Raw genomic sequence first — 26,233 nt, forward strand, 5'->3', positions numbered from 1 at the left:
GCCATCTATTGCCCCAACCATCCCTGCAAACCCCCACGTAATGGATGATGTAGTGGACACTGCAACCGGTATGATGCCCCACTTCAAGTCACGAGAGGAAGATCAGGACTCTTGCTCGTGCCCCATCCATGTCATGGGTCCTGGAAGAAAGGTTCCATCCATGCTCCAAATGAGTCCCTGCTCAGGCGAAAATTGGCAAAACAGCACTGACACACTCAGGTTTATCCTGCAACAGTTATGAACTGGGAAATGCTTTTTTATTTTCTGTGAATAGTTACTGTGAATTATAATGTACTAAATGTATGTCTTGTTTGTCCACCAGTTTTTCAATGAATTAATAGTTTGTAAGCAAAACAGACATGGTGGAGTCTTCATATTATTGTAAATGTTTTGGTCTTTCACAAACCTGGGCTTTTTCACTTTTGTCTGAAGAAGCTGATCTCAAGATGTGACTGGGATACGAACTAGTTCATCTGTTTTGAAAGTACCCCGGTTTTTGTTTACTTTTTAATGAATGTTATCTAAATTTCAGTCTTGAACACCAAGCATATTTCACTCATTTTTTATTTTGATCTATCAACTTTTCCATCAAACTGAAAAACCTTTCAAATGTCTCCCTCCTCTCAGTTGCCCTTCCCTCCTCTGCCAACCTCTGTCTCTCCAATTCCTGTCTCCGCATTGCTAAATCATGTCTGTATAGTTCAATCAATTCATCCTCTCTCCTTCGCTTTCTCCCTCTCAGTCGTTGCTCCGGCTGTTGGCCTCGCTCTTCTTCCTCTTCTACGACTTCTTCTTCTTCCTCCTCCTCCTCTTGCGTCACCCTGGCCCGACTTGGCCCTGGGAGTTCTTCAGGGATGGCCTGACTTGGCCCTGGTCTTTCCTCAGGGATGGAGGCAATTAGGACAGGGGGGGTGATGGACTCTGTCCGAGCACTCCATCCATAAGTTCGAACCAGGGCCAAGTATCGGCAGTAGCTCTCCCTGCCACCCTTCGCCAGTCCCTGGGTTTTTGCAATCCTTTATATGAAAAGAAGCAAAAAGATAAAACAATTATATCTTCATTTTCACACACAAGAAAAAAAATGTGGACTTCCATACTTTATACTTCATTTTTAAATTATCCCTTTTTTTTTTTGCCTGCAGGGGCGTCACTTTGCCCTGCAGCTCAAGTTTTTCCACGATGGTCCTGTATTAAATAAATAAAAATGCATGCAAAAATAAAGTAAGAAAAAACGGGTAAAAAAGATGCAAATATTAGTCAGAAATCCTGGTGTTATGGGTAACATGCAGATTTATGTACTTCAGTACATTAGTTCATGACCGTTTCAGTGCGTTTTATCATGTTAATGTGGAGGGTGATTCGTATATTATTCATTAATATCAGTAATTGGGGAGCACATTGCAGGAGGTACATTGAATTTATACAGGGCACATTCTGTGCTAGGATAAACAGCTGCGTGTTAGCGCAAATCTAATTCAAACACAAATGGCTGATGAATGGAAACTAAAATTGCTATAGTGGGTCTCGCCATTCTTATGCGTTTTCCTTTTGATATTTTGAGTTTAAATGGATGGAAATAAATAAGACAATAACCCGTCAAATATTTTTCCCGATTGTAATTGTATTTTTACCTCCATGCTGTGGCTGCGGAGAACTTGGCCCCTGTAAAGAGGCTGTCGTACTCCCCGCGCGGCTGATTGTCTTGACGGATGTGAGACGAGTGAGGGGTAATGCTTGGTGACTGTAATTCTAAATAAAGCGGCGGTAAAAATTCGCGAAACCCAGGAACCGCTGCAGCTGTTTAGGGTTAGTGGGTGTCGGCCAATCTACCACAGCGCGGGTCTTGGCCGGATCGGCCTAATTCTTGTGTAACTCACACTTCTCCGCCTTGACGTACAACTTGTTTTCAAGTAAACGTTGCAAGATGGCCCGGACGTGTCGTTGGTGTTCTCCACGGAATTCAAGAAGATTAAAATGTCATCAAGAGAAACAAAACAACAGACGTTCAACATATCTCTTAAGACGTCATTGATTAGGCTCTGAAAAACTGCGGGGGCATTGGTCAATCCGAAAGGCATTACCAAATATTCAAAATGCCTAAAGGACGTCTTGAAGGCTGTCTTCCATTTATCCCCCTCGCTTATTCTCACCAAATGGTAAGCACTTTGTAAATCTAATTTGGAAAACACTGTTGCTGATTGCAACGGAGCAAAAGCAGAGTCCAGCACCGCAAGTGGATAGCGATTTTTAACCGCGATGTGATATCGTTCAGACTCTTGTAGTCCACACAAGGGCGTAATGTCTTATCCTTCTTTTCTACAAAGAAAAATCCATATCCCACCGGGGATTTTGAAGGCTGAATCAATCCCACCGCAAGGGAGTTGGTGATATATTCTTTCATTGCTGTTTGCTCGGGCTGGGATACTTATACAGGCGAGCAGAAGGAAGGGTCGAGTTCGGAAGGAGCTCGACGGCGCAATCATATGGAAGGTGCGGGGGTAAGGATTGAGCCCTATCTTTGCTGAAAACGGAGCGGAGGTCATGATAAACTTCAGGAACATTATCTAAGCAAATAATTTCAAGTGGCGTGGCACGGGTACTTAGTCCTTCTTCCACTGAGCGTAAACAATGGGCATAACAATAAGGGCTCCAATTTTCAAAAGACAGCCTACCCCAATCTATTACCGGTTTGTGAGACCTCAACCAGGGTAACCCAAGAACAATTGGGGCTGCTCTGGAGGGCATGACAAAAAAAGGACCATTTCTCTACGTGGTTACTTGATAATTTTAAGGTTAACGTTTGCGTTACCTGTTTAATATCCGCCAGGAGTCGCCCGTCGAGATCGCAAACTCTCTCGGGTTTTCCTAATTCTCTGACCGAGCAACCTAATTTAGCGACCAACCCGGAGTCAATGAAACAATCATCCGCTCCCGAATCAACGAGGGCACGAATGTGGATACTAGTACTTAGTCCAATAATTTCCCCGTCCATCTCAAGTCTTTTAGTGTCCCCAGGTCGTATGTCCATTTGTCCTCTGACCTCGAGGCTTGAGTTCTCTTGCCCCGGAGTCGGGGTGCTCGAGGTGGCGGATAGCCGACTTACAGAATTATCCTTGCTTCTGTGGTGGTGCCCGGCGTGAGGGTCGTGTCGGACATGAAGACACCCGGTGGCCCAGTAAGCCGCAGTAGAAGCAAGACCCCGACCTGAGCCATCGCTGTCGTTCCACCGCATCCAGCCGACCTCCTACCAGCTGCATAGGTTCATCAGAAGGAAGAGGCACTAGGACCCGGGGGTGCGCTGGCTCAGTGTGAAGCTGCTCTGCTCCTCTCTCTCGGTTTCTCTCTCTCAGATTCTCTCTCTCAGGCATTTGTCCGGACGGATCGCCAGGCTGATGAGCTCCTCCAGTGATGCCGTAACCTCGCGGACGGCGAGCTCATCCTTTAAAGCCGAGTTTATTCCTCGGCGGAACACGGTTCGTAAGGCACAGTCATCAAAACCACTTTCCGCCGTGCAAATGCGTAAAGAAATGGAATAGTCGGCCACCGATCAGCTGCCCTGAGTGCAATCTAACAGTTCACCTCCAGCCTCCTTTCCCTCAACTGTGTGATGGAATGCCCGCTGAAACTCAGCCAGGAAAGCAGGGAAAGAAGACCGGAGGTCTGGTCGGGCATTGCTCACAGCCATGGCCCAAGCACTAGCTTGGCCAGTCAATAGACTCATCATAAATGCTACCTTGGTGCTGTCAAGAACATTCGTGAGGGGCTCTTGATCGAAATTTAACCTACATTAATGAATAAACTCCCCACAAAGGCCAGGTTCCCCCCCATAATGGGAGGGGTGAGGTAAATTTGGCTCGCGACTGTGGTAGCCGGGCGGGAGAGCTCCGGTCGCAAAGGCAATCGGGTCGGAACCCGAGACAGTGCGTGACAGCAGGCTACCTATGCGGGCATCGAAATTCTCAAAACGGTGGGCCAGCTGGCCAACTGCGTTGCGGGGGTCCGCAAGCTCAGTCTCCTGCTGTCCCACCAATCGTCCTTGGCTGGTCAGAGCCTTGTAAATCTTCTCTGTGTCCGCAGAGTCCATGGTCGGAATATTTTGTTTTGGTATTTTCCATCACAGCTGGAAAATAGGATCAGGACTCTTCAAGCGCAGACACAGAGAGATGAATTTTAACAAAGATATTTATTTTTACAAAAACAGGAACACTATATATATATAAAATCATACGCAATACCGACAAAGTGCAACTAAAGACGCGAGTGGAAAAACTGACACCAGGGGAATAACGACGTGAACGAAAAAGGCTTGCAAAAGGCAAGGAACAAAATGAACAAAAATCGCTTACCACAGAAGGGCAAGGAAAACCAATTGATGAGCGAGCTCAACCGAGAAAATCAATAAAAGAAAACGGAAACACGAACAATGAACGGGAACAAGGTACACGGAATGCAATAACGAGGTGTCTAGAATTCACAACTTGGGGCATGAGCATGAGCAAGAGGAATATTCCGACGCTGAGTAGTCAGCGTGGAGTGTTTAAATAGTGCAGTAATCAATGACTTGACGAGTGACAGGTGCGTGGCTGGTGGGCGCGTCTCTCCAGCCATGACGACATGAACAGGAACAAGCGCTGGAAGGAAACACCCCCACTCCAGCTGGGCAAACTCAAAACAAAAACATGACAGGACAAAACGGACCATGACACAAAAGGATTAGGTTTTTGGGAAAGGTTTTAATTGAAACATTTTCTGATCATGTTTAAAGAAAATCTTTAGAACAGGAGATGTCTAGCAATTGGTGAGAGGTTTGCCAAGTATAAAGTTGGATTAAATAGTTCGGCAGCTGATTTATTAACTGATGTGTATCAAATGTAACAAAGGTGGACGACAGATGTTTTATGACTATGCGACACCAGCCCTGACATGACGACTTTTAAGGGACAAGACAGCATTCCATAATTACCAGAATGCTAACGTCCACATCTATGAGCTGTTTGACGTCACAGGTGCAGGATCGTCAGCCACGTCCAGGAGGAACAGGAGAAACTACATCGCGGGGACTGAATGGGAAAATCCACAAACGCACAGTGGTAAACTTTGGCATATGCTGGCTAAATTGAGGCTAAATTAGCGCCGAGGGAGGGGTCTCTGTGTGGAATTGGAAAGTATCTTTTTGGTGAATGAAAGTGTGACAGAAAAAGTGTTTGTATGTCTAAGTGGTTTGAGTGAATGTTTAAGTGACGGGCCTCAGGAAAGAAACCTGATGAAGGGCACCGGCAAGCCCTTACAGTACTTAGGATGCAATGGGCGGACAGGTCTGATCAACCTGGATCCCTATTGCACTCCCAAGTACTGATTTTCAAATTGTTATTGGAGACAGATTGGACTAATCAAATTCAAGCATCAAGTGAATGATTGATTGACGTTATTACACAAAATTTATGCAAAACTGAACGTTTCAGAAGGGAGGTAATTTACCCCTTCTCACTGGCAAGTGCCACCCCTCCAGTTCTCTCCACAGGTTTGAGGTGACATGTGACCGGTGTGACCAGAAGGTCGGAGAACGCTTCAAATAGCGCCGCATCACGCCCATCCCGGAGTTTCTCCTCAACAAGGAGGGAGATATAAGATATTCTAAGTTAGGTTCCACAAAAACAGATTAAGATATAGTTGTTGCTTTAGCCTGCTCATGTGCTCCGCAGTTTTAATATTCACATTGGGTGCACGAATAGATAACACACACCCAGTCCAGGATAGAGCAGAATTTTGTTGTATTGTTAAGACTTTTCCATAATATACGGCACCACAGCGGTGATACTTGAGGTTAATTTCAGTTAAGTGGGCGGTGGCGCTGTTTTTATGAAAATTACTCACTTAACGCAAGGGTAGGTTCTTCGTAGAGGGGATTACAGAGTTACATGCGGGACAAAATTTACTTGTCAGGAACTGTCCTCACTTGAGGCCGAGGCCAGACCTGCTGACCAGCATGACGGTCACCGGCTGAATGGGGACACCTCAGGTGAGATTGGCCGTGCCGTGCAGCAGATATTTCTGTATCTTTCAGGTGGGGAGCGGAGGAGACAGGCCTGGTCTATGTGGCCAGGGCGAGACGTGAATGGAGTGAGACTTCCGGCAGTGACCCGTCCAATAATGTCGTCATTCCGCAGCTGTTCCAGTTGGCCGTCCTTAGGGCGTGTCCTTCTGGTTACGGACATCATGTGAAACAGTCCATCAATGAAAAAATGCTAATCAGTCTCAGGAGAACAATTTTTTTTTTTACATCATTTTGCACAACATCAGAAAAGGAAAATGTGGGATTGGATTAAGGAGTGTTACTAAAAATTGTTGTACTTGCAGGTTCAGGTGGCCAAGAGGGCTAAAAATTATAAAATAAAAAAATGAAAAAAAAGGGGTGGGGCAGCTAATGCATGCAGCTCCCATTGCACCTGCGCCTTCCACTTCTGCTGCTCCTAGGCAAGGTTCGGGTGACGCGGCACCACAGCAGATTGGCTGTCCGTACCCGGCCGGTCAACGAGGTCGGGATTGCGTTAACAGAGGTAGGGGTGGTTATAGACGGGGGTTGTGAGTGGGGTGTGCTCTTGCTGCGGGGTCACTGGGTGATGAGCTGTCCATACCGAGCCACTTCCTGGAATGTGCCATCCTCTGGTCCGGTGCCATTCCTGTCGCCCAGAGCTCAACCAGCGCAGGGGGCGCCACCGTTACCCACTCCCAACGCACTCTTGACACCAACCCGCTGGTACCCCATTCCATGACAGGGGGCCGCGGAGCATATGTGGTGCTCTCCTCCATTCCAGTGGCTGAACTGAAACATCTGAGGGCAGCTCTGAAACCTGGTTCTCCATCCTCCTGCGGTGGGTATGCCCTGTTCCTGATCCAACCTCCACCCATTCACCAATTGACCCAGTACATTGTACACTGTACATTTGATCGCACACATGATTTGGTTTCTCAAAATGCATTCATCCAAATTTAGTCAGGAGTTCATCTTGCATTAGGATTATATATGTGCAATGTCTACCGGCGTTGCCTCGCATGCATGCCTTGTCCCTGAGCAGCAGAAATGGTATGAATTGTTTACTTTCGCTGAGCCACAAATCACATTGACTATTGATGCGCGTCTTCATACTAAAGATCTAGGCCCCATGGTAAAGCGGTGTGTCGAGGCGGTTGGCTGGGTTCAGACGTCTATTACATGTTGAATACTCCGCGTCACTAACAGGGTATCATACTTCAGCACCCACTACAAATTCTTCGGTTTTGGGAACGTGACTAAATTTCAAAATTTCACGAAACGGGTCACTCGGGAGAGGTAGGTCTGTGTGCGTCTCTGCCGGATGGGTTGTGGACACGGGGCCCGACTGATTTTGGGCTCTGCTCCACAGCTCCCCCAATTGTTTTACTGTCTCTACACCCTCGCCCAGTTGACAGAATCAGAGTTGGCACAGCCTGGAGGTGGAGGGAGGCATTCGGGAGACAATAGGAGGTGAAGACTGCAGCGGTTCTTGGAGCTGTCTACATCTTGGAGAGCACCTATTCTTCCCGTAAAAAATGGTTTAATTTGGTATCTGCGTAATTCTAGGTTTGGGATTTTTATTTTATTTTTTATTTTTATCATAAATGATTGCTATTTCATTTGGCTTGCTTTGAAGATTTGCCAAAAAACGGTCAAAATTGGAGCATTAGCTCAGGGCTTAATTTATAATCTCTAAACAGTTAGATATTTGAACTCAGTGAACTAAATTTGCGAACCAACACTGCTGGATTGTGGTGATTATCGGCACAACGAAATGTATACGTTGGAAAATTGTTTCTCGGGGCAATGCCTGTGAGGATGCCACTGTCTAGATCCGGTCGATCGCGGAGGTGGTACTGGTCGATCGCGGCGTGACATTAAAAAAATATCATCCTAGCATCAATGCCGTCACTTGATTAATATACAAGGCAGCCATTCAGATGACAACTGAATGTTGCCATTCTGTTGACCAATCAAATCAAACAACGGCTCTAAGTGCAGCAGAACTTACGATGTCAGCCTATCATCCATCCCCGTTACTTGATTGACATACAGGACAACCAGTCAGATAACAACTGAATTTTGACCTTTAGGTCACCGCTCATGCGTAAACAACGACGCAAAGTGCTAAGCTAGTCGGCGAATTGTGTCAGATTTTAAGCCCTCGCTAAAGTTTATGGTCACTAAAATGAGTGAAGGAGCTGGACCAAGTAAAAAGGCAAAAACATATCACTTCCATACGGAATGGGAGGTGGACTTTTTTTTCACAATGTCATTTTCGAAGTGCGTTTGCCTCATATGCCATTCTATCATCGCAGTACCAAAGAAGGGAAATGTGGAGCGGCATTTTCGGACTGTTCAAGAAAGATACGAAAACGACTTCCCGCCGAAAAGCGAGCTAAGAAAGAGAAAGGTGAATGAACTAAAATCCCAGTTGACAAGACAGCAGTCATTTTTCACACAACATACTTCAAAAGCGAAGGCGGCCACCGAAGCATCGTTCCGGGTGTGTCACGCCATTGTTAAAAACAAGAAGTCCTTCCAAGACGGAGAGATGGTAAAAGAGGCATTCGTTGAAGCAGCTGACTCATTGTTCCGGGACTTTAAAAATAAGGCAGAGATATTATCTTCAATCAAAGCTCTGCAGTTGTCAAGACATACAGTTACACGTCGCTGTGATGCCATGGCCGAGGATTTAACCCAGCAAATGTGGACGGACATCAGAAATTGTGAATTTTTCTCACTGCAGTTGGACGAATCTACGGATGTGAGTGACACAGCCCAGATGTGCGTTTTCATTCGCATGGTGTTAAGTGATATCACTGCAAAAGAGGAGCTATTAACAGTACTTCCCATGAAAGAACAGACGCGAGGAGAGGACATATTTCAGACGTTTAAAAACTTTATCGAGAAAACTGAGCTCCCAATGTACAAATTGGTGTCTATCACCTCAGATGGAGCACCTGCAATGGTTGGGCGTGTGAATGGATTTATTGCCAAGTGCAGGCAGGATGATGCGTTCCCAGACTTCTTGAATTACCATTGCATTATCCACCAACAAGCGCTATGCGCTAAAATGCTTAACATGAAAGAGATCATGGATGTGGCAACGAAGATCGCATGTTCTATTCGAGCCAGATCTCTTCAAAGACGGTTATTCCGTGCACATCTGGAGAAGGCTGGCTGCGACCACTCTGAGTTGTTGCTACATACTGACGTGAGATGGCTTAGTCGTGGGAAATTCCTCAAAAGATTTCGAGAGCTCTGTCCGGAGATTAAGGAGTTTTTCCGTGTATCTGGACATGCAGAATACAAGCAGCTAAATGACGGCCAGTGGCTGTTAGACTTGGCATTTTTAACCGATCTGACAAACTTGTTGAATGACCTTAATCTTGAGCTGCAAGGAAAAGACAAAACAGTGACCAATATGATCAGCTCAGTTCACGCTTTCAAACGAAAGATGCAACATTTCTCCACAAAGCTGCAGCACCATGATTTGGCAAATTTCCAGAACCTGGCGTCAGAGTTGGAGACGCAAGGGAAGGCCTGTGAGCAACTTGACAGTGCACGCTACACGGAGCAGATCACCGGTTGTCTGTCAGAATTTAACAAACGCTTTCAAGACTTTTCTTTGCTCGAGCCAGTCGCTACATTCATGTGCTATCCTTTTCAGGAAGATGTTGAGGTTGATTCACTCGCATCAAACATTGCATCACTGTTTCACATGAACTCTTCTGGAGTGGAAGATGAGATTTTGACTCTACAAACCGACATTGAACTGAAGTCGAGAGCTCATGGACAGTTCTGGAACTTACTCACGGAGGAAAAGTACCCTAACATGAGGAAATGTGCTATCTCTTTGACTGCATTATTCGGCTCCACTTATTTATGTGAGTCAGCCTTTTCTTACATGAAGATCATTAAGTCCAAATACCGTTCCACCATGACTGATGAACATTTGGAAGTGTGTTTGAGGCTGGCTATCAGCAGTCCGGACTATGCATCCCTGGCTGATTCAATTCAGTGCAAGTCATCAAAGTAAACTCAGTTAATTTAAAAAATGTTAATAGTTAATTATGTGTGTTTTGCAATATTGGCTCATTTGGTTATGTAAGGTACATCAACATACATTGTACGTACAAATAATCCTTAATACATTTGAAAATAAATCGATGTTTTGCATTTTTGTAGTGGGTAGATCATTTTGACTCGGTCATTTTGAAAGTAGCTCGCATGCTGAAAAAGTGTGAGCACCCCTGGTCTAGATTATATTCAAAGAAAGCTTTTACAACAGTCTGGGAATTGAAATAGATATAGATATAAAATTTGGTGGGTCTACGTTAATTACAATATCTTATTCAAGTGCCTGATACAAGCTTCACAAACAAGTTAAAAAAAAGTGATTGAGTGCAATTAATGACGGTAGTGTTGCGATTATTTAGTTAAGAAATTTAATTGCGGGACGGCACTAATTAATTTGTTACTTTTTGTTGTCTAATATAACTTTGATTGGGATCGACCCCACTAGGGGGGGGGGGGGGGTCATAGTATATTTCTTGCCGCATGCATTTTTTGTGGCCACAGGTTGCGTTTTCATTTTGATGGTAAAATATTTTTCGGCGGGGATTAAAGGATTGTATTACGATTACTGGCATTATTTTAAACACATACGGGACAGAATGTCGATTATCAAAGTTAGCAGGTTCATATTTACTGAATATTTTAAACATTGATGAAACAAGAAGCATTTATCAAATGGAACTAGAAGCACGGGTCACAAGAATAACTGGGATTGTAGTCCTGATGTTTTCTGATTTATTATATTTTTCTCATATGCTAAATTTATAGTACTTAGTTTAAATGTGTGAACTTTATTGAAATTCTCAGTAGTGAGAACAAATTTGCACACATAGCATTTCCATGAGCTGCCCTCACATTCACAGCACTTCATAGACAAATACGACGAAGCACATTCTCCACATTGGCTGTAGAGATGCAAACATACCAAATTGGGCACTGGAGGACTCACATAGACGCTATCGCAAAAACACATTCCGAAAGACAGAACAATTGGAGATCGGAGCACACGCACATACACACTTGCACATACACGTACACCTGCACACACATGCACTCCGACAAGATTCCAGAGGAATGCCAGCGAGGCGAGCGACGGAGAGACTGCCCGCCAGGGAAGGCCAGCCTTGGCGTGCCAGTCTACGGGACCAGACGGGAATCAACTTATCCAGACGATGACTAACCTGGGGAGGACCTTCCCTTGGACGTGGACCCGTGCCGTGGGAGGGAGCGAGGACAACCGATTCAACCTACATTACCCTTGACATAAAAAACTCCTATAAAAACTGAAGCTGGGCTGAAAGATGGCCCGCATTTTTCGACTGTGCTCGCCCAAGTGCAGTTTTCTCGTGAGATTAAGAAAAAGACGCCCAGATATCTGTGTTTGTACTATTTCCTGAACTCCAGAAATTGAAGAAACTACATATCGGAACTCTAATCAGTTGTTGTTGAGTCTTTATTTGACCCTTTTCTTCTTGAGTACAAAAAACGAACATGCATTGGCGTAAGTTTGGCTTTTAAAGGTTGATTTACGAAACTACTTCTCATTTCCATGGTGACTGAACTCCAACATCATCTTTCCACAAAGAGTCAGTTCCTTCAGTTTTTTTTGTCTTTTTTTTAAGCTTTAAGGATCGCTGCTATTGTCACCAGCACAATTGTGTCTCTCAGCTTGCTGTTTAGTGGCGAATTTTTTCGCACAAACGCTGCAACTAATTGGCTTGTCTCCACTGTGTGTTCTTGTGTGGCTTGTTAAATTCGCCTTTTGAGAGAAACATTTTCCACAAACTAAGCATGAAAAAGATTTTTCACCACTGTGTGTTCTCATGTGCGTTACCAAATGAGACTTTTGAGAGAAACCTTTTCCGCAAACTGAACAGGAAAAGGGGTTTTCACCACTGTGTGTTCTTGTGTGGATTGTTAAACTTGAATTTTGAGAGAAGCTTTTTCCACAAATTGAGCAGGACAAAGGTTTTTCTCCACTATGTATTCTTGTGTGACTTGTTAAATTTGCCTTTTGAGAGAAACTCTTGCCACAAACTGAGCAGGAAAAAGGTTTTTCACCACTGTGTGTTCTTTTGTGTTCTGTTAAATATGTCTTTTCCGAGAAGCATTTTCCACAAACTGAGCAAGAAAAAGGTTTTTCACCACTGTGTGTTCTTGTGTGGCTTGTTAAATGTGATTTTCGGGAGAAACTCTTGCCACAAACTGAGCAGGAAAATGTTTTTTCTCCAGTGTGTTCTTGTGTGTCTTGTTAACGTTGCGTTTTGAGAGCTTTTACCATGAACTGAGCAAGAAAAAGGGTTTTCACCACTGTGTGTTTATTTGTGCCCTTTTAAACACAAAGTTAATGAGTCAGTGTGACATGCCCTTTCACCTTTAGCTTGCCCATTATCATCATCATTATCATCATCATCATCGTCATGAGCGTCTGATAATGTGTCCTCATTTTGTGCTTGTGATGGTCCCCAGTGGTCTTCATCACCTTCTGTTGTCACGTGATGACTTGAGCTGCTGCTTGGAGGCTCCGCCCCTCTCTTGTCCTCACTCTCATCCTTGTTTTCATCTTCACTCTTTGTAGGGACAACGTTCACTGGTGACTTGTTAATCTCCTCCTCCTCCTTTTTGATGTGAGTCAAGTTTGGCTCCTCTTTCACAGAACGGAGATCGTTTGCACTGACGTCTGTAGGACACAAAAAGACAAATTTGGTTTGGTCAAAGCTCAGGCGGCGACTTTGTCTTATATTGTTTCTAGTACATTCCAACATTCCCCTTTTTAATTTTTTTTAATAAAATTTCTGTTTCTAAATAAATTTGAAAACAAAATTACGTGTGAAGAATCAAAATCCCTATGCATAAATTAAGCAACAACACTTTCACTCTGACATATATGAATAAGGTGTATTTTAAAGTTATTCAATATGTATTAAAATTAGACTAAGATACACCATAATATTATTCGAGTTCACTGAATTATTTTGTAACTGCAATGATGCTTAACAGCCATAGGGTGTCAGTAATGAGTAACAAAGGAACACAAGACCTCCCACTGATACATCATTAGACATCATCATTGTCATTTGCATAAATTATCAAGAACTTTGAGTTGTGGGGGAGATGCAAACCACCTGGGCCACAGGAACTTTATTATCAGGAACTAAATGTTCCTGGCCTTGTTGGTAGAAAAGGGGGTTGTGACGTTCTCCCTTTTTAAGCCCATAGTAAGCCAAAGATGCAGATGCATTCCTTGCAGCATGCGCTTGATCACCGATGAGATCCGTGCAACCTTGGATGGATGCATTCAATGAATTTTAAATGTTTGGATGAGGTGAAACTACGCACACGTGCACAAAACTGTGCGGGACCACCCGAGGTTCATTGACCGAGCCAGTAAAAATTTCATAAATACATAGGACCAATACGTACTTGATTTTTTCAAAAACTTAATCCATTGTGTTATAGCCACTAAAATTCATCAACGCCATTGATCTTTTTGCCACAGTGTGCACAGTTTTTAGAGTCAGGTTCAATCATTCCATAAGGAATTGCTTGAACAAGATATGTCAGAGTGTTTGTCAAAAACGAGACAAGCCTTGATAAATGAATCACCCAACCAAGATTGTCTTTGTCACTTGCAAGGAGCAGTCCACCAAAGAGAAAAGCTTTCCCGCTCCTGTGCGGCGTTTTATTGAAGCACAGCAAAGTAATTTGTATATGCAAACTCATAAAGAATGGAAAAACATGAACACTTTGACATTGTCATATGTCAAATGTGAAATAATCAGTTCAAATTTTATACTGGAAAAAAACATGGAGTTCACCCCCCACTATTGGTTATTCTTTGGCAATTATTTTGTGCACTGATTTAATTTGGCATAAACAAATGTTCAGCAGACCTGCAAGTAAAAGTCAATATTTAAAAATAAAACGGCAATAACCTTGAACGCATTTCCCCAAACAACTTAATGTTGTGATGCATATTTTTAACGATGGAAAGTCGTTCTTTACAAAGCAAATGAGAGTAACACCGGTACAAACCTGCTTTGTGTAGCACAACACGAGGCTGCTTCCAACCTTCGCCCAGCAGTTGAAGATGTTGCTCGTTCTCTTCTTTTATTCCACAAAGTTCCTCTTTGCACTTGGGTGTCGTTCTTTCACACATTTTCAAATGATAATTAAAAAAAATCCACACTTGATCTCTGCTTGGCGATGAGTCATGTGCCTCTTTTCGTTAGCGGCTAGCTAGCTAGCAAGCTAAGCTAACTACGCCGAAAAGCATCAACGCGCGAAAATGAGGTTATCGGGACACAAAGACTTAACGAATTACATCCTGTGAGAAAATTACAGTCAGTTCCACACTAAATCAGAAGAATTTAGCGATGGGTGTTTTTGTTCCGGTGTGGACGGGTCGGTGGATGTGGTCGAGGTCCTTTTTTTTTTTTTTTTTTTTTTTTAATTTATTTTTTTTTAATTTATTTTTTTATTTTATTTATTTATTTTTTTTTTTATGTGGTCGAGGTCCTTCGGAAGCTGCACGCTTGCTAATGACGTCATGCTTCAGACACGTATTTTTCAAATATATTTCTTTGCCTCTGTGTCTGTTTTTACACCTTGATGTTCTATTTTAATATATATTTTATATAATATTTGAATTCGGTTGATAAAAAAAAAATTTAAAAAAATAAATTAACGCCACATTGGCGAGTCAGCTCTTACGTCACTTCTGCCTTTGCCCGGAGAATCCGCTGCTGCAACTGCAGTGGGACGTTTACGTTTCTCCGAACGAACTTGCAACAATGCTGTGGTTCACTCGCAGGCTTCGAAGTTAACTTTAAAAACTGCTTGCCCTTAGGGCAAGTGCCAAAATTTGCCTTGCCCGAGTGGCCAAATTACTTGCCCAACTTGGGCAAGTGACAATTTTTTTTCTCCTTCCCAAAGATTAAATTACCTTGCCCTGAGTGACTTTTTGGATGACAAAGTGTGTGATTACAAATTGCATGAATTTTTTTTTCGGACAGTTCCTGCCTCGAAAGAATTACAACAGAATTACAATTACACAGTCTTGTTTTCATCATCAACCATGAAACCCTGCTCACAACAGCATGTATCATCCTGTGCAGTTATTGAAAATGTTAATTGTAGTTTTAATAATTAAGAAATCTTCATGTTAAATTGGGAAAATGATATTACAGCAATCCAGATATCAATTTTAAGTCCAGGGGAGCCTATTAATTGAGTAATCACATGAGTAAAATATGAGTGTGGGAAATTTGTGTGTTCCTTTAAGACCAGTGCCTGTGGCGCTGCCTCCATAAGTTTCATAGCATAAACAGAACACAGTCAATGACACGATGTCAGGTCACATCATGGAGCTAACGAATTAACAGCCAATAATCAAATATTACTCCCTTCCTTACTCGCAACTGAATTGTCTACTTAAAAATATGCGAGCTACTTTAGTCATGTCAGAATCCGAAATGTTCGGATTTGAACGAACTTGTCGCCACTTGTAAACATGCGCAGAAGGTAAGAAAACTTCCGACTGTCAATTTTCGGACGAAATATCGTAGGTTTTTGTTGTGTTTTTCAAACTTCAAATGAAGATGCAACTCCAGTGAGTTCCAATACTGCGGGGCAGTGCGGCGCTATGCCGAACCAACACACCAAAAAGTCGTAACTGGCGACCGTTCAAAAATCTGAAATATATTCTTTCTTTTTTTAAACCACAATGGCCGAAGGAGGGAAAAGTGTGATTTTTTATTGCAGATACACTTGCAAGGACATTTTCAAGTCGGACCTTTCAAGAGAAGCTATATCGTCCAACACTCACTCAGTGGTGCGTAAGTGTGTTTCTGTATATTATTTGTCCAGCCGTGGTGTCATAAATTATGGTATTTTCATGGGGATTTATTCAAGGAGAACAAAGTAGGACTTCACTGAAGGCACAGGTGTGAAATGCACTGAAGTAACTTAAAAATTAAAAGTAAAAAAAAAAATTATGTTTGTTTAAGAATGTGCAAGAAAGAAAAATGTTGACAAATGTTGAAAATAATATTTTCCAGGAGGTATTTATTTCTTTGTTGTTTATTCATTCAATTCTATACTTATTTCAACATTGGAGTATTATTTTTCTTTCAATATGTCGTATATTTAGTCTTTGAAGTGTGGGTCCTTGCTGCCTTCAGGAGAGGCAGCCGAGCAAGGCTGGATTGGTGATGGAAAAGAACAAAAGAAAGAAGAAAGATTTTATTCTCGTCACATGCTGATGTCAAAAGAAGTCTCCCCAAAAACGTGCGAGCCCCCTCTCAGACATTCCCTTCTTATGGGGAATGCCCAAATAGGACATGAATATCTAATTTTCCCTTGTTGCATATGCATTCCCATCCCGCTAGTCTTCGGGATTTCCCTCCAAAAGTCCCCCAGAGGGAGAGCAGATGCGTCTCCCCGTTGATACGACCAGTCTACTCGTGACCACCTTAAATTACTCTCATACCCTGGAAGGTCACTGACCTGGCGACAGAATTGCCCCCACCATAAACAATGCTCAGGCCTATTTTCTCTCAGGGCAGTATCTGGTTACATCGGAACTTCAGAACCAAGACTGGTCACTTCTGTGAGCTCCAGTCCCTTCATAGTTTCATAAAGAGAATTACTTCCCAGATCTAAATTAGGCCATTTAATAATACACAACTTTTTTTAAATTTATTTCAATGTATATTTAAGCTTGCTTATGTAATAATACAATATTTATTCAATTGTTTTAGTATGTAAAATTATCAACAATTTGAACATTTTTATTTCACACTTGAATATTTCTGAACATATTTGTTCTTTTGAAAATGTGTGCAATTTAAATTATTCCATCCATCCAGCCATTTTCTGCCGCTCATCCAGGGTCGGGTTATTGAATTAATTTTTTAAGTATTTTTTATAATTCAATATTATTTCAAAATCAGGACTCTTCTCAATTAGTTCAATATTTATAAAATGTTTCTATATTTGTTATTAATTGAATTAAGTCTGTATGTGATTTCCAATTTTACATTTTAATATTTTCCCATTTCACTATATAAAAAATCCAATGTATAAAAAATATAATAGAGCATGAAAAAAAATATTTGGTATATTTGACAAAATGATAGTTTTCCCGAAGTGAGATTCTGCTTAGCAATAAACCCCAAACGCTTGATAGAGCTCAACCTAGAAAGTGTATTTGGGCAGTCAGAAATTTATTCAGAAAGCGAAATATTAAATGTATCTGAGGGAATATTTGAAGAGTTTGAGTTTTGTTCAATGGACCATACATATACGAGCCAGCCAAACACAGCGAGAAAACCAGCGCTGACTCCAGTCGCCATCAAGTTGCCAACTCCTGACATTCCAAAACCTTTGAGAGAAACTGAGACAATTTGCATTTCTCTGTCTGGTTCTTTTTATAGTTCAACTTCGAGTTCTGTTTTTCACCTTTTCACACAGCGTAATGGAGGCCAGTTGAGCAAGTGGAACAAGTGATTTTATTGATGATTGTGGAAGGCACCGATTTCATAAGCACCGTTTCTTCTCACACCTTTTCCATTAAGTACGATTAAAAAGACAACTGAAAAGCATAATGTTAACAAATGTTATTCCAGGCAAAGGCAATAAATTTTATTTACATGTTTGATGTTAACACACAAAAAAACTCATCATCACTCAGACACAATGGTTCTTCTGGCACTGATCACATTGGCTTTGTGTCAATAAAAGAGCTTTGCAAAATTCAATTTCATATTTTATTGAAAATCACATTTACATCTTACCACAAAGAGTCGGTTCTTTCATTTTTTTTCTTATTTTTTTAATCTTCAAGTATCGCTGCAATTCTCACCAGCACAATTGTGTCTCTCAGCATGCTGTTTAGTGAAGAATGTTTTAGCACAAACGCTGCAACTGAATGGCTTGTCTCCACTGTGCGTTCTTGTGTGGATTCGTAAATGCAACTTTTGAGAGAAGCTTTTGCCACAAACTGAGCAGGAAAAAGGTTTTTCTCCACTGTGCGTTCTTGTGTGGTTTGTTAAATGCAACTTTTGAGAGAAACTCTTGGCACAAACTGAGCAGGAAAAAGGTTTTTTACCACTGTGCTTTCTTGTGTGCCTTACTAAATGAGACTTTTGAGAGAAACTCTTGCCACAAATTGAGCAAGAAAAAGGTTTTTCTCCACTGTGTGTTCTTGCGTGCCTTGTGAAATTAGAATTCTCTGAGAAGCTTTTACCACAATCTGAGCAGGAAAAGGGTTTTTCACCACTGTGTGTTCTTGTGTGGCTTGTTAAATGTGACTTTAGAGAAAAGCTTTTGCCACAAATTGAGCAGGAAAAAGGTTTTTCACCACTGTGTGTTCTTGTGTGGCTTGTTAAATTTGATTTTAGAGAAAAGCTTTGACCACAAAACAAGCAGGAAAAAGGTTTTTCTCCACTGTGCGTTCTTGTGTGCCTTACTAAAGAAGACTTTCGAGAGAAGCATTTTCCACAAACTGAGCAGGAAAAAGGTTTTTCACCACTGTGCTTTCTTGTGTGGCTTGTTAAATGCGACTTTTGAGAGAAACTCTTGCCACAAATTGAGCAAGAAAAAGGTTTTACTCCACTGTGTGTTCTTGCATGCCTTGTGAAATTAGAATTCTCGGAGAAGCTTTTACCACAATCTGAGCAGGAAAAAGGTTTTTCACCACTGTGTGTTCTTGTGTGGCTTGTTAAATGTGACTTTAGAGAAAAGCTTTTGTCACAAATTGAGCAGGAAAAAGGTTTTTCACCACTGTGTGTTCTTGTGTGGCTTGTTAAATGTGACTTTAGAGAAAAGCTTTTGTCACAAAACAAGCAGGAAAAAGGTTTTTCTCCACTGTGCGTTCTTGTGTGCCTTACTAAAGAAGACTTTCGAGAGAAGCATTTTCCACAAACTGAGCAGGAAAAAGGTTTATCTCCGCTGTGTGTTCTTGTGTGCGGTTTTAACGACAGCTTTGAAGTTAATGAGTCAGTGTGACATGCCCTTTCACCTTTGGCTTGCCCATCATCTTCATCATCATCATCGTCATGAGTGTCTGATAATATGTCCTCATTTTGTGCTTGTGATGGCCCCCAGTGGTCTTCATCACCTTCTGTTGTCACGTGATGTCTTGAGCTGCTGCTTGGAGGCTCCGCCCCTCTGTTGTCCTCACTCTCATCCTTGTTTTCATCTTCAGTCTTTATAGGGACAACGTTCAGTGGTGACTTGTTGATCTCCTCCTCCTCCTTTTTGATGTGAGTCAAGTCTGGCTCTTCTTTCACAGAACGGAGATCGTTTTCACAGACGTCTGCAGGACACAAAAAGACAAACACAAATTTGGTTTGGTCAAGTCAAACCTCATGCGGCGACTTTGTCTTATATTGTTTCTACCGTGCTACCTTGACTTATGCCTGCCGCACACGGAGCAATGCGTGCGACCCCAACTTGGACCGGACCATGGGGACATTTCACAAAATTACGTTTGACGATGTAAACCTCCCTTTTCTAGCAGCACAGCTGTGATAAACGAGCATTTAAAAAGGAAGCACCCCTCTGTTGTCCTCACTCTCATCCTTGTTTTCATCTTCAGTCTTTATATGGACAACGTTCACTGGTGACTTGTTGATCTCCACCTCCTCCTTTTTGATGTGAGTCAAGTCTGGCTCCTCTTTCACAGAACGGAGATCATTTTGTCTGACGTCTGCAGGACACAAAAAGACAAATTTGGTTTGGTCAAATCAAAGTTCAGGCGGCGACTTTGTCTTATATTGTTCCTACCGTGCTACCTTGACTTGTGCCTGCCGCACACGGAGCGATGCGTGCGACCCCGATTTGGATCGGACCATGGGGGCATTTCACAAAATTACGTCCTACGGTGTAAACCTCCCTTTCGCAGCACAACAGTGATAAACGAGCATTTAAAAAGGAAGCATGTTGCGGCTGATGCCGATTTCATTCCTGACATACTCACAGACGTTTCTGGAAGCGAGCTGAAGTTAGCACACACACACGTCTGATGGAACACCTGTTGTGGGACCCTAACTTTTTAATGGGGGCCACTGGGGGCCATCGCAACATAATGTCATTGATAAAATAGGAATCCTTCAAGTGAAATATGTTTACAAGTATTTCTTTTTGCATTTATGGATAGTTTCATCGTGGGTATTTTTGCTTCCATTATAATCTGGATCCCTAAAAGAATTAAAGGGGCCCTGGCATCAGAGTCGCTATTTATTGCATGATTTACATTTAGCCTGCTAGTACATTCCAACATTCCCCTTTTTATTTTTTATAAAATTTCTGTTTTTAAATAAATTTTAAAACAACATTATGTTTGAAGAGTCAAAATCCCTACACATCAGCATTAAGCAACAACACTTTCACTCTGACTTTCATGTTGACATATTTGAATAATGACTGTATATTTTAAAGTTATCCAATATGTATTCAAATTCGACTAAGATACACCAAAATATTTTAAGAGTTCACTGAATTATTTTGGAACTGCAACGATGCTTAACAGCCATAGGGTGTCAGTAATGAGTAACAAAGTAACACAACACCTCCCATTGTTCCGTCATCATTGTCATTTGCATAAATGATCAAGAACTATGAGTTGCGGGGGAGATGCAAACCATCTGGGACACAGGAACTTTATGACCAGGAACTAAATGTTCCTGGCCTTGTTGGTAGAAAATGGGGTTGTGGCGTACTCCCTTTTTAAGCCCATAGAAAGCTAAAGATGCAGATGCATTCCTTGCAGCATGCGCTTGTTCACTGATCGAGATCCGTGCAACCCTGGATGGATGCATTCAATGTATTTTAAATGTTTGGATGGGGTGAAACTACGCACATGTGCACAAAACAGTGCAGATCCACCGGAGGTTCATTGACTCTCACCCGACGAAGCCAGTACAAAGTTAATAAATAAGACCATTACGTGCTTGATTTTTAAAAAAAACTTAATATTTTGTGTTTTATCCACTAAAATTGATCAACCGCCATTGATGTTTTCGCCCCAGTGTGCAGATTTTTTAGAGTCAGGCAGAATTCCTTCCGGAAGGAATTGCTTGAACAAGATATAAATACCAGAAAATGTAAAATGTTAAATAATCAGTTCAAATTTTATAAAAAAAAAAAAAAAACATGGAATTCACCCCCCCCTTATTGGTTATTCTTTGGCATATATTTTCTGCACTGATTTCATTTGGCAAAAACAAATGTTCAGCAAACCGACGAGCAATATTTAAAAATAAAACGGCAATAACCTTGGACGCATTTCCCCAAACAACTTAATGTTGTGATGCATATTTTTAACGATAGAAAGTCGTTCATTAAAAGCAAATGAGAGTAAGACGTGTACAAACCTGCTTTGAGTGGCACAACACGAGGCTGGTTGCAAACTTCGTCCAGCAGTTGAAGATGTTGCTCGTTCTCTTCTTTTATTCCACAAAGATCCACTTTGTACATGGGTGTCGTTCTTTCACACATATTCAAATGATAATTCCCAAAAATCCGCACTTGATCTCTGCTTGGCGATGAGTCATGTGCCTCTTGGCTGCCAGGATGGCCGAGTGGTCTAAGGCGCCGCGTTCAGGACCCAGTCTCCCCAGGAGGCCTGGGTTCGAATCTCGAATTTCCCCATTGTGAGACTAATAAAGGCATTATTATTTATTATTATTATTATTTTTGTTAGCAGCTAGCTAGCTAACAAGCTAAGCTAACTACGCCGAAAAGCATCAACGCGCGAAGATGAGGTTATCGGGACACAAAGACTTAATGAATTATGTCGTAGTCCTTTAGAGTAGCACTGGACATCCTTTGAGAAAATTACAGTCAGTTCCACACTAAATCAGAAGAATTTAGCGGTGAACTGCTTTTGTTCCGGTGTGGATGTGGTCGAGGTCCTTCGGAAGCTGCGCGCTTGCTTATGACGTCATGCTTTAAGCGCGTATTTTCCATATATATTTCTTTGCCTCAGTGGGTTTTATTTACACCTGGATGTTCTATTTTAATATTTATTTTATATAATATTTTAATTCGGTTGATAAAAAAAAATTAACCAAATAATTAAATTAACGCCACATTGGCGAGTCATCTCTCGCGTCACTTCCGCTTATGCCCCGAGAAGCCGCTGCTGGAACAGCAGTGGGACGTTTACGTTTCTCCGACCGAACTTATACTCGCAGTGCTTCTCAATTATTTCACGCCCGCCCCTACCAAGAAGAAAAAGATTCGCGCCACCCCACCACCAATTGTTTTTCTATCTTTGTAGATTGATATTAGATTGTCAATAAAATATCCCTTAACTAACCTAAATTGATAAGAAATATAATTTTGAGAACTATTATAGTGAGGATCTCGAAACTCAGTACTCTGTTGTGCAAATATTGATGAGATGACAAATATTTGTCATGTCATGTCATTATCCACACGGCTTATCCTGAACAGGGTCGCGGGAGAGTGCTGGAGCCAATTCCAGCTGACAACGGGCGAAAGGCGCACTACACCCTGAACTGGTCGCCAGCCAGTCACAGGGCAGACATAGACATCGTCACTGAGTGGGAACTGAACCCACGTTGCCTGCACACAACTCAGGCGAGTGTACCACTCCACCATCAGTGACATGATAAATATTTACGAATACGTTTTTTGTCAAAAACTTTATTAACATTAACTATCACTCCCGTCAGATAATCATCACAAGTCTCGAATCTTCTTACACAGCTGACATTTATTAATTTGTCACCGTCAAACTCGATGACTGCACAATAATTCTGAGGGGAATGAGCTTCAAATGCTGGCAGAAAAGTCACTTCAGAAACTTCTTATTCAGCCAACCAAAAGACTCAGCTTGTCAATCATGTCCGACGGCACTTGCCTTGCCACGTAAAGAACGCATGAGTATGAACAGTGCAACTCTCAAACACGTCCCCGGAGCAACAAACAATATAATTACTTTCCTATTGTTCCATGTACAAACGATTCACAAATAGGAAAAGAAAACTTGCATGACAACTATACACAAATTATCAATAAAGTCAACTTGCCAATTGTTTGATGAATAATAAATTATAATAAATTAAATGACAAATAATATTTTGGCAGTTAAACTCCCACCAAATCACAACAGCTATGTGATTTACTTTTCTTTCAACACTTAACAGAGTGTTTTATGAAACAACTAATTACTCCTCTGCCTCAAGCAAAAGTACTGTCTTCTGTACAGGCCTATCTAGATAGATTGGCTTCTTAATGCGTTTGCCTTGGCTGTCTAATGAAGAGTCACTGAGCTGAAGTTTTACCTATCTGACTCTTCCATCTAAACTTGGATAAATATCTGCTACTCTGGCAATCTTCCCCTTATCCTATGATGCTAGCGTCTGAGAAGTGGTGAAGCTCGTACTTGGATCCTTCTGAGAAATGCAATGGAACGAAGCACCTTCTGATCTTTACTTGGGACAGGTTTTGTAGATCTTGTAGCCACGCTTCCCATTGTGTTCTGAGGCCTTCTGTGAGTGGCTCGTCCCAACTGATGTTCTCTCGGCACATTTGTTGTAAGATCTGTTTCCCTAACAGAATGAAAGGGGCAACGAACCCTAAGGGGTCATAGATGGATGCCACTGTGGATAAAACTCCTCTTCTAGTCAGTGGGTGTTCCTTGACTGTAACTCTGAACTGGAAATCATCAGAAAAAACACACCATTGAACTCCGAGCGCTCTTTCCATAAGCGGTTCTCCTAAAGTCATGTCCTGTTCTTTGACACTTTCTGAACGCTCTTCAACTGGTATTGTATCCATCACCTTCCTGCTATTACAGACAAACTTGTGCAGTCTGAGCTTGCCTGAGCTACAAAGCTGTCGAGCCTCCTTGATGAGCTGAACTGCCTCAGTGTCGGATGTGACACTTACCAATCCATCATCCACATAAAAATTTCGCTGGATGAATTTCACTGTCTCATGGCTAAATTCCTCCTGCCCTTCAGTGGCTAGATGTTTAAGACCAAAATTGGCGCAACCAGGGGAAGAAGCTGCACCGAACAGATGCACTCGCATACGAAAGACTGATGGTGGTGACTCTAGATCCCCATTCTCCCACCAAAAGAATCTCAGATAATCTTGGTCTTCAAGTCTTACATGGAACTGATGAAACATTCGTTCCACGTCGCACATGATAGCGACTGGACCTTTGCGAAATCTACAAAGTACTCCCACCAAAGTGTTTGTGAGTTCTGGTCCGGTGAGAAGGTGGTCATTCAACGCTGTGTTCTGGAACCTCGCTGAGCAATCGAAGACCACACGTATTTTGCCAGGTTTTTGTCGGTGATAGACTCCATGGTGGGGAATATACCACGCTGGCCGGTTTTCCAGTGCTTCTACTGGAACCTTCTCTGCATCACCACGAGTGATAATGTCTTGCATGAAATTCACATAGTCTGAGCAGTACTTCTGATCTCTCTTAAGCCTCTTCTCTAGACTCTTTAAACGCTGCACAGCATATGACTTGTTATTAGGAAGATTTGGTCTTTCTTGTTTGAACGGGAGGGGCATCTCATAATGACCATCCTGCTTATGTTTGATGCCTTCCTTTAGCTGGGTAAGAAAATTGAGATCCTCTTGAGAGACAAGTGTCTCTTCTTCTACTCTTTCACTAAAGTCGGACTCCAGTACTCTTAGGAAATCTACTGGAGTGAAAACTTCCTTGATCCGAGTATTGCAGACAAAGTGCACTTCACTTTTGAGCTTAACTGCTGGTTTGGGCTTGGGTGTCACTTGCCGTACAATGATGCGGTGACTCAATCCTATAGCATCATCTTCATACTCGCCAAGCTCACCATAACTCACTATGCTCCAGCCTAAGTCAGTCTTCTGTGCGAATGGCTGGTTCTTTTCTCCACACACAACCTCTCTGGGCATGAGTGCTTGTGGGCAGTTGTAGCCGATCAGTAGACCAATCTCACAATCCATTGGTGGAGCGATACTCTCTGTAAGATGCTCCAAATGAGACCATGCCTTCGCAGTCTCAAAGGTAGGAATGTGTTTCTTATTTGCAGGGATGAACTCACGCGTGTATGTGGTGGGAACTGTTATTCTGTCCATGGAGAATATCCCTCTGATTTGCAGGTCTCTGATTCTTTTACAGTGCACAATCTTCCTTTTCGATGACATTGTTGATAATTTAAGCTTTACTTGTTCTTTGTTGACATCTAGTGTACAAAAGACTCATATTTCCTTATTTTATGCAGGCAGTGTTCGGGCAGCTAGGCGGGGTCCTTCATCGCTCCGGCGCCGCGGTCGAGAGAGAGAGAGAGAGGGGGACAGGGCGAGAGCGCGAGAGTGCGACCAGTCGGAGCAGTTACGGCGAAGTTAAAGTGTGCCGCCGATAGAAGTTCGTGATTTGATCCGTGTGTTTTCCTCTGAGCTGAAAATGTGCCAATCTCGAGTGTGCGTCCATGTGAGAGACCACACATACACATCTCCAGGCCATATATAATCCTTATTGCCAGCCCTGTTTGACATATATCCATAACTACGGACACCCAAACACACAAGACTCATCCAACCACTCGACGTTTCACCTAGTGGCCTCCACGGCAGGAAACCAAACCAAAGGGACACATTGTAATGGACTTTAATGGACACTGTTGTGAATTTGGATGTTAATTGCCAAACTGTTGGATAAATTGCTTAAAGCAGCCACCTGCCTCTTCCTTATTCCGCCATCCTGCACCATTTGCCTTTCCAAACAACCCGGCCGCGAAGTGGCGCTCTGGCCGGCGCCCCAGGCTCCGGTAAGATAAAAAATCTGAACCACCTGATTAACAGTCAAGACTGACACACACTGCTATCGACATAGCCTCCACAACATCTAGATTATCTGCTATGTCTTCTAAAATGAAAGAAGAGTCACTTTGTGAATCTAAAAGAGCATAAACAAGCACTTCATTACTGGAGTCAGTAGGCGTTGACACATAGACTGGTATTATTGCTGATGTCTGGGTGTTATTGCCATCTTGAACAACTCTGTGGCTGTGCGCTGTCGCTTCAGCAACGTCATCAGTTTTCTGTGTTAATTGTGATTTTGTTTCTTCGCTTGCTTCCTTGTGC

At 42.3% G+C, this 26,233-nt stretch overlaps 2 protein-coding genes across 2 annotated transcripts in view; both read right to left on the reverse strand.

Moving 5' to 3' along the window:
• LOC148341609 (uncharacterized) overlaps positions 1–25,294 on the reverse strand; it is a 137,701-nt gene extending 112,407 nt beyond the window's left edge. Inside the window, exons 1-2 of the mRNA XM_088282940.1 lie at positions 24,263–25,294; positions 12,597–12,684 (exon numbers count right to left, since the gene is read on the reverse strand). Of these exons, the coding sequence (XP_088139066.1) occupies positions 12,597–12,684; positions 24,263–25,294 (1,120 nt within the window). The remainder of the gene's footprint in view (positions 1–12,596; positions 12,685–24,262) is intronic.
• LOC148341613 (uncharacterized) lies at positions 17,748–25,294 on the reverse strand. Its single transcript, XM_088282992.1, has 2 exons — positions 24,263–25,294; positions 17,748–19,323 (listed from the first exon to the last, which is right to left on the reverse strand). Exons 1-2 carry the CDS (start codon positions 25,292–25,294, stop codon positions 17,956–17,958), a joined length of 2,400 nt encoding a protein of 799 aa, XP_088139118.1. The 3' UTR covers positions 17,748–17,955.
• Positions 25,295–26,233: the final 939 nt, after the last annotated feature.

Source organism: Idiotropiscis lumnitzeri, chromosome 2 (genome assembly GCF_059441095.1).
Source record: "Idiotropiscis lumnitzeri isolate Australia: NSW breed Sydney's pygmy pipehorse chromosome 2, RoL_Ilum_1.0, whole genome shotgun sequence".
Classification (NCBI taxonomy): Eukaryota; Metazoa; Chordata; class Actinopteri; order Syngnathiformes; family Syngnathidae; genus Idiotropiscis; species Idiotropiscis lumnitzeri.